The sequence below is a fragment of the Barbatula barbatula genome (assembly GCF_947034865.1).
Source record: "Barbatula barbatula genome assembly, chromosome: 12".
In the NCBI taxonomy this organism is placed as follows: Eukaryota; Metazoa; Chordata; class Actinopteri; order Cypriniformes; family Nemacheilidae; genus Barbatula; species Barbatula barbatula.
Window position 1 is genome coordinate 9,708,615 of NC_136775.1, and position 9,668 is coordinate 9,718,282.

General features: G+C 38.6%; 1 protein-coding gene across 1 annotated transcript; it reads left to right on the forward strand.

The window, feature by feature from the left end:
- Positions 1 to 25: 25 nt before the first annotated feature.
- Positions 26 to 8,622, forward strand: syt11b (synaptotagmin XIb). The gene is made up of 4 exons (XM_079470592.1): positions 26 to 279; positions 2,572 to 3,488; positions 5,836 to 5,956; positions 6,185 to 8,622. The coding sequence occupies exons 1-4, from the start codon at positions 246 to 248 to the stop codon at positions 6,493 to 6,495; spliced, it is 1,383 nt and encodes a 460-aa protein (XP_079326718.1). The 5' UTR covers positions 26 to 245; the 3' UTR covers positions 6,496 to 8,622.
- The last annotated feature ends 1,046 nt before the right edge of the window (positions 8,623 to 9,668 follow it).

Below are 9,668 nucleotides of genomic sequence, written 5' to 3' on the forward strand. Positions count from 1 at the left end.
AAGATGAGAGCTGCTGGTGGGCGGTACATACGGTCAGACTCTGAATCTGACGCAGTGCATCCTGTCGCTCAGCATCCTTCGGTGCTCTCAGCATCCCACAACGGCCTGAAAAGCAACGGACCAGACACGAGCGGTCACAACATGTAGTGTGAATGTGTAGTCATGAAACATCTGAATTATAGCAGGTAAACAATTGACGATTCTTTATTTTTGACGTGATTCGGAGCGCGCGCCCATCCCTCAAGATGGCTGAGATCACTGAAATACGAGCAGCATACGGTGAGTACACAGCGGGCATTACACATCCCGACACGCCGGAATTGGAATTGGGAACAAAAACGCAATATGAATTACAGATGACGCTTTTAAAAGATGATCATATTTATTTGTGCTTTGTATTTTGGGTCATTTTGCGAGCGAGAATGTAGAAAAGGGCATGTCCTGTATGAACCAAAATCAGTGTTGTGTTATGTTATGTAAAGACGTAGTACATTCTGTTTTGTCTCAGGGTGAACAGTATGTTTCATCGGAGTACTGCGCAATGGGATGGAAAGCCGTAATGACGTGATGTCTATTCCGGACTGTACCCGAGAGCCTTTGTTTGTTAACTCATAAGAGCACCGCTCCACCCATGTGTCCTCAAAAATCATGAGCGAGATCCATGTTTAGTTTAGCCTAGATGTTCTTTAACATTTGATCGTGGCCAAGCTATGATATTTACAGTCTTTATATAATCTGTGTGCAGTACAAATCAGGTAAACTAAACTAGTGAGGATTGCGCACATTATGGGCGCATCTGTTTAAATAGTGCTTTCAGCTTCTCATGAACAGGTGCAGTTTGGGATGTTAACAAGAATCTGATCAATTCAGCTTTGTGATGTTTAGTGTAAAGACACATTTAAACGTTGGGGATGATAGGGCCTTGCCTCTGTTAGGAAAACTACGATTTAGAAAATCCTCTTCTCCTTTCTACAATTAACGACGAGATAATGTAGTCTATTAGAATTGTGTTAACATTTATTTTATACTTTGTGTTTTTTAAGAAAGAATGGATGTTTTAGTAGCTTTGTTTTGTTGTTTTTAAGAGCAGCATTCAGACACGGCCTCTATGACCATCCCAGAATGTAAATCAGTCTCAACAATTTTTTATAGGTCCAGGTTAAAGGTTATTTTGGGCCAAGAATTTTACATTTAATTGATTTCATGTGGATTTATTAGAACAATTGGTATAATCCAAGGATTTGTGATGTTCATAAACAACACATCATTGTATAGGCTACACATTGTATATTCATGATTGGGATGTTTATATTCATGCATTTTTGTTAAATGCAAAAGTAAAATTTTGATGCCGCGAGGTGTTGCGAGCGTGACGCAAAGAAGATTCCTCTAATATGTTGCCTACACAAGCTTGTACAACAGTGCCCACCTCCATCTGAAACCAGCCTCTGATAGACATTTTCCCACAGTTTCATCGCCCACTGTCACTGTGGGTTGCACAAGAACCATTTGAATTTTGGATGACGTAGTCGTGTAGGATTTAAATGGGGATATCTTTTAGAATATTTATGAAGACATGACTACGTGAGACAGAACATGTTTAAAAATAGTGGCTATAATGAGATAAAAACCAATAAAATAAAACCGCTTCGGGCACTTAAATTAAAGGCACAAGACCTATTTTAAATGATTCAGATTTTCTTTACAATATACCATCAGCCGAAAGATCACCTATCAGATTTAACATCTAGTAACTCAGCCTGTGTCAATGGTGTTCAAGGGATTTTATCTTTCTTCATTTATATCCTGAGAGGTACAGGTGCCTGCAAAGAAGTCAGCCATGAATTCAGAGCTTTAAGTCCCTGAGGTAGAAATGTAATCAGAACGTTTCCCCCTCGCTGTGATTATTAAAAACTGCGATTGCCTGTGCTTTGTTAGATCTGCCTGATATGGAGTCATGTGTTTGCGTGTTGGATTTGCCTGTGTGTCCGTTTAGTTCATGCATGTCTATTCCCCTTGGGATGTCTCCATTTACTGTAATTGGCGCAGCTGTTTTTTTGGAGCCCATAAAGTCTTGCATCATTTAACACGTGGGGTGAGGGTCTTTGTCTGAGGTTAGGAGAGGGGGGAGAACAACAGATGACTGACAGATACATTGGAATTATTTCTATTTTCTGTCTCCCACCCTTTTTATTTTGGCGTTAGATCCATCATAGTGTTCTTTTTGGTAAATTTGGAGTCGTACATACATACATGTTTTTTATTCTATTCTAAAAATGTTCACGGCTTTACTTTTTTCAGAATCATAGTTTTTCTCCATCACAAAACAACAACGAGTATCTAACCCTTAACATGTATAATCATATCTCATCATCCACTCTCAATGACTACATGAAATAGTTTTTCAATGGATTTGTCATATCTGATATATGCAACCAATCCTTTTGATAGAAAATATGTCTAGTATGTGATAAAGTACACATGAAACCCCAAAGGTGCATTAAAATGGGTCACTGTGAACACAAACAGATGGTTGTGATTAAATTGTTCATCAATCTCTCTCTTTCTCAGATATGTCTCCGGTTATGGCCGGGTTCATCGGTGCCGGCGTGTTGGTCGTCGCTGTAATTGCATTAATCTTTGTGTGGACTTGCTGTCGGAAACATTACAACAGGACAATCTACAAGCTCCATGGCATCCAATCAGAACAAAGCGATCCTCTCACAGACCCTCCTTATAAGTTCATTCACATGCTGAAAGGAATGAGCATCTATCCCGACACGCTGACCAGCAGCAAGAGGATAATACGGTTGGCACGCCAAGTCAGATCCCACGGCACAGACGAAGCTCAGGTCAACAATGGGTGCCCTGTGGTACTAGTAAATAAGGATTCAGCAGCAGAAGGTGGCCTACTAGGAGAAAAACAAATGCAGATGAGGCTCGGAGAAGGTGCTAGCGAGGTTCTCAGGTTGGAGAGAGAACTTCCTGTGCGTGCCGATTACTGCTGTCTGGAGAGCAGTTCTGCAAGCAGCAGTCAGGCCTCCAGTACCACTGTTTCCAATACAGCCACACCCTTTACCCCTGGGGAAGAGCCCAACCGTGGGGATCTCACTATTGCCATCGACTATAACTTCCCCAAGAAGGCCTTAGTGGTCACCATCCTGGAGGCTCGGGGGTTACCGGCAGTTGAAGGGCAGATGGGCAGCGCTGACCCCTACGTAAAGATGACCATTCTACCGGAGAAGAAACACCGCGTGAAGACCCGTGTGCTGAGGAAGACTCTGGAACCCGTGTTTGATGAGACCTTCACGTTTTATGGCGTGCCGTACAGCTCGCTGTCAGATCTAATCCTGCACTTCCTGGTTCTGAGCTTTGACCGGTTCTCACGAGACGATGTGATTGGGGAGGCGATGGTTCCGCTGGCAGGGGTGGATCCCAGTACAGGACGAGTTCATATCACTCAGCAGATCACTAAGAGAAACATGCAGGTGAGAGAAATCCAGGTTAAATGTACACAGAAATCACAAATGAACATTTATTTGAAAATTATTCTTTTAGAACAATTTAAAGTGATACTAAAAAAATTGGAATACTGTATGTAAACATTTAGAATTCAAACTAATATTTATATTTTTGATCCAATAAATAGTTAATTTAGCTAATTTAAATCTTAATTTCTGAAGGGTTTTAAGATTAAGTAGGGCCTAAATGACTTTTGTCTTGCCTTAAAGGGATAGTTCACCCCAAAATTAAAATTATTTCATTATATTCTAGATATCTATAAAATATCTTATGTATTAGTCACACAATGGTTTCATACCCCATGAGGGTGAATAAATGACTATTTTTACTTTCGTTTAAATTGAACTCTTGTTTTTAACAGCAGTTGCAGCGATTTAGTTGCAGTAATTGTTTTCTTAAGGTATTTTTTAATATTATACAGTATATATTTATATTTTTGTTGTCTTTTATGCGTTTAGTACTTGTTTTAGCTCAGGGCTGAATCACTGCACAGACCGCGTTTCATCCTCCCACCGCTGTTTATAAAAGGAGGGTTAGTCATTGATTAATCTACTCATCCTCCGGCTGCTTGAGTAGGTTTTTAGACAGTCACATGTGAATGTGTGGTTGTCAAGTCAAGTCAACTTTATTAATATAGCGCTTTTTACAATTTTCATTGTTACAAAGCAGCTTCACAAGAAAACATATTGACTATAAGCCAAACATATAAGGTTATTCAAGTCAAAACAAAAAAGGTAAAAAAACTGAATATCGAATAGAATGAACTGTAGAGATATATGACAAACACATTATTTATGAGTCAGAAGCCCAATCATCTTGTACTTATTAATAATGCAATAGAGAAGTTATTTTTCTTATAAACAATGTGTTTTTGTAAATGTGTTTTTTGCATCCTACATGGCTCATTCTTTCATAATGCTGTTAATGTTTTGGTAATAATTTACAATAAGGTAGTATTTGTAAACTTTAGTTCATTTATCAATATTCTTTTACAGCAATTATCAGGCACGGTACTAGGCTGGCAGAACTTTTTTTCTGTGCTTAAATTGATGGATCATGATTTAATAGGTAATACAAATACCTATTTAGTACGTTTTTTTTAGAATAAATATTTCATTTTTAATTATTTTAATTGTCAGCCAGATATTTTTGGAGGGGCCCAAGAAAAATCTGGAGGGAAAATACCCCCCAGCCCTGGCATTTATAAATCTTTGATAATGTTAATGTCAATACAATTGTTAACGCTATTTCAGTGTGCATTGACTAATGTTAACAAATTCGATTTTGAAAATGTATTAGTAAATGCTAAAATGTATATCAACTACAATGCTCCATTATTTATAATTATTATGTTTTATTTATTGTCATTTTATGTTAACTAATGTAGTTAAATTATGTTAACAAATACAACTGTATTCAAGATTTTATTTGTCACATACACTTTGTAACGTGTACAACTTGCAGTGAAATGTAATATTGTAAATAGGAGATCAGCTTTGAGGTAGACAGAGGACTGCAATGGAAGCAGAAATGTGCTAATGTTACAGTTTTCAGGATCGCAGGCGAAAATTTCCGCAATTTTCATAAGTGCCTAGCTGATTTCACCTGTGTTTTTGTGTACTGAGTCCAGGTTAGATCCGCGGAAATTAGGTATTTAACGCTGCTTACGCTCTCCACCGGTGTGCCTCTGATGTCTAATGGGGTGTAGTTTCCCTGCTGTCTCCTCCGAAAGTCAACTACCAGTTCCTTGGTTTTGCTGACATTCAGATAGAGATAGTTTGATTCCCACCACGATGTCACTTTCTCCACCTCGTCGACGTAGGTTGCCTCATTGTTGTTAGAGATGAGGCCCAATATACGAAAAATACGACTGTTTCATCTGCAAACATGATGATAGAAGTGGAGCTATGATAGGACACAGTCATGTGTTTAGAGAAAGTAAAGCAGAGGACTCAGGACGCCAGTGGTAGTCATGGCCATACGCACGTATACGCAGTGGGTCTACGTTGTTCGGAATGGAAGAGCAGAGGTTGTTTTTAATCATTGTAAAGTGCAGTGTAGTTAAAAAATACACTTGTGTGTAAAAATACTTTACAGTGTATTGTAAAGTGTTGCCAAATTTAGTCATGATTCCCCTGAATTTCGTTAGTAAACAACTTTTCTTTTAGAAATGTCAGCTCTAAGAAAAACCTTGTAGATCACTGCCCTGAGCTCCAGAGTGCCATAATGCCTGCCAATCTAATCTGGATGTATGAATACATGTGTGCACAAGACAAATAAATAATTGGAACTTTTGTGTTTGTGTCTCTTCAGTGTGTAAGCCGTGGAGAGCTCCTGGTCTCTCTGTCCTATCAACCCGTCTCTCACAGACTCAGCGTGGTGGTGTTAAAAGCCAAACATCTTCCAAAACTGGACATCACTGGGATGTCTGGCAGTAAGTGTTCAGTACTTTCTGCTCATACACATACTGAAGCACGCCATCAAAATGAGGACATTCCTCAGACTTCTGTTGTTACAAATAAGGACATCCCAAAAGGGATGTTTTGCTCACTTTGGGGTAAAAATGTGTTTCTAAAATATAGTTACTATATGTGGTTACAACATCTCAAAGTATTAGAAGATCCCAGTACTAATCAATAACCTGTTTTGTCCCATGTCCCAGATCCCTACGTGAAGTTGAATGTGTACTATGGCCACAAACGCATCGCAAAGAAGAAAACCCATGTGAAGAAGGGCACACTCAACCCTGTGTTCAATGAATCCTTCATCTATGATGTACCAGCTGATTTACTGCCAGACATCTCCATTGAGTTCCTGGTCATGGACTTTGATCGCACCACTAAAAACCAGGTTCTGGGACGCCTGGTGCTGGGCACAAACAGCCCCTGCCCCTCCGGCACCACCCACTGGCAGGAGGTCTGCCAGAACCCACGACGCCAGATCTCGAAGTGGCACGCCCTCTGCGAATACTAGAGCTTCACTGCTCTCTCTCTACACACGCTCAAACACAGGCACACAGAAAACATGATTTAAGACCAGGAGTTGTGAGAAATATGATGCCTTTGTTACCACCTTTAAGAAGAAGGTAACCGATCTTCAGGAGGACTTGTTAAAAGAGACTTAAGCCAACTTGTGCATCATTGCAGTTGTGATGATGGGCCTCAGATTTTTTTTTTTACAAATATTACACTAATACACTTACAGACAATTTCTCATTTACCTCACATACTTACACATGCCGCAAGTATGAATTGCGATACATTTCGTTGCACTGTACTTGTATGTGTGTAATGACAATAAATTGAATCCAATCCAATTAAAACACAAACCTAAATAACACATACTAATAACTGAGACCAAAACATGCTATAACATGCCGTGATAACCGATATCAGACTGTTAGGAGTTTATTCTGAGGTTTGTGGGATTCTGTAACTGTTCAAATAAAATTGTATGATGTCATGTGAACAGATCTCTCCATGCACTGGCTTTTGCTGCACTTATCGCATGTCTTAACGCTCCATATTTCATCCCAAGGACATGACAGAACGGAACATTGTGTCAGTTGTGACTCTGTGGCTGCACATTAAAGAAGCATCTTTGGGTGTGTTGTGTTTGCTAATGGATGCACTCGCTTTTGTTATGGGTGAATCGGATTTCTCCGCATCTCCTGTTACTCACAACAAGATGACCTTATAATGATGTGATTCTTCAGTCAGTGCACCGATGTGACGCAGACAGACGCTGTATGATCTGATGATTCGTTCTGTTCGACAATGACGGGAATGTTTTTTTATAGATTCTTTTAGTGTCACATTTTCCACAGCTACGTAACCCTTTTGGCAGTTTATTCAAGGCCAGATTTATTGCTTGTGCACAAATTTCAGCATGCTCTTTTGATAAATCTGGTCCTGAAGATATGTCCTGCTATGCACTCTGAATGTCACCATTTTTCAGAATTTCACACATCAGAGCATCTCATCCTAAAACGAAGGTTCACTGTTTTGTAGATTTTTTTTTTACATTACATTCTCTATTAAGGTGGATATGCCTTGTATTATATAGAGATAGAACAAGCTCCACACGTCTGGCATTTTTATCCTTGTGGTGTGGTGTATTTGGAAAACAGAAGGCAATGTAGTTCATTATTTGTATTTGAGAAGGAATCCTACAAATCACAACACTGTTTTTAAATAAACAGACACCTATCTTACTTCATCTCTTTACATTCATTCCAGACCTACTTTCTGTCATTGTTAAGAGTTTCGCACATTTCACCTTTATGAATATGTATGAACGTGATGTTAGCTGGTTTGTATTCTGCTTTTCTCTACATCCAGATGGTTTCCCGGTGTGCCGTCTGACAGCCTGGGCCTTTATCTTTGTTCAGAGCTTCTCACTGATAATTCCATAAGCACACTGAGTCTGTGTCTGGCACAGAGCATACTGAGGTCCATATGGAGTCAGAACATGTCTAGTGCTGAGGAGACCTAGCAGAGAAAGGTTGTTTGGTGATCTGGGGAGCTAGAAACTCAAAACGCTGTCTTTCCTATATGGCACTTTATATGACGTATGATCTCCATCTCTGGTTTTTCACATTCCATTAGAACTCTGCCGTTTAGCTACTGAAAGTCAGCTGATCGTGTGCAACCTGGTTTCTCTGAAATATTGGATAGACGTGATGTAAACTGTAATTCTGGTTGGAAAAAGCTTTTTAGGTGTTGAGTTTCAATTCCTGTATAGAATCACATCTACTTTCACTCAGCAATGTCTCGTCTCATGTACAAAACACCTTTTTGTATCTCGTATGAGAGCCACGTGAGCAACACACTGGAGAAAATAATAAAGGATAAAAGACATAAAAGCAAAGTCATGGGTGGCCTCTACACAATCGCTTTGGTGCTTAAACATAAATTGGCAGGAAACTCTCTGTGCAAATTGTCGTATTAGTGCAAACTAAAAAAAACGTAAGAAAATCTTGTGATTCTTTGACATACAGTATATTGCAAAAAATGCTGTGAGATCTTTGCTAATGTTCCACATCCACCTGTATGTTCTTGACACCCGCTGAATGTGTAAAATAAACGTTATACACAAGTGAATTCTCTCCATGACTTTTATCTTTTTTACATTTTAATCTCACAATGTCTCAGTTGTAAAGTATGTGTGTAAGATAATATGACTCTAAAACAATGGAAAAATTGTGATTAATCATGTCGATCAAAATGAAGGTATATACTCAATTACCTTGTTTTTGCAGACAGTTTTCTTTAGGCTCAATGGTTTATTGATCAAGACTGTTATTGATATGAAACAATTCAGATATTCCCAGAACAGTACAGAATGAGGTCATTACAACAGTGCAGTCTGTATATACTGCGGAAATTAGCAATTGCTACACATTTTTGCATGAAAAGGCTGAGAATTTCCCAGGCTGTTTAAGCACCATTTACCAAATGCGGTATTCTGAGAAAATATTTCATTGGGAATTCAATAAAATTTTCCAACAAATAGACCTGAGACCCCAAAGAGAGCCATTGTGAAAGATCTTCATGACTTACGAGACGTACTGTAAGACGTAGGCTACATGTTCTTAATTTCCTGTGAAATATAGATTTTCCGCTAGTCAATGCATTTCGTTTAAGAATTACAACACTGAGGATATAGAGGGCTAAAAAATCTGACTAGACTTCCTTCAAACAAAAGACATATTCATACAATTCAAGGTTTTGCAAATACGGTTCTCTCAGACTACAGACCCCTTGGTGCACTGAGAAACAGGTAAAAACAACAGAAAATATGCTCTGTATGACCTCAAATACTGCAAAGAAAGCAAGTTCATGCTCACTTTTAAGCAATACAACAATAATATTTCTAAATGTATTTGGACAAAATGTATGTGATATCCTTGATTTAAAATATCCTTGATAAATATCCTTGATTTTTATCACATGTGTCATGTCATGCTGTCAATCTTTCACATTGCTGTTAGATGACTTTGTCACAGATTTTGTTGAAATTCAACAGACTCAACAGGAATTACGATACGTCTAAAAATACTGACTGAATGAAAAATGTAAATGGATTCTTAATTGAGTTTTCTTATCTCGGCTGTATTATATGTATAATACGTATATATTGGGGCT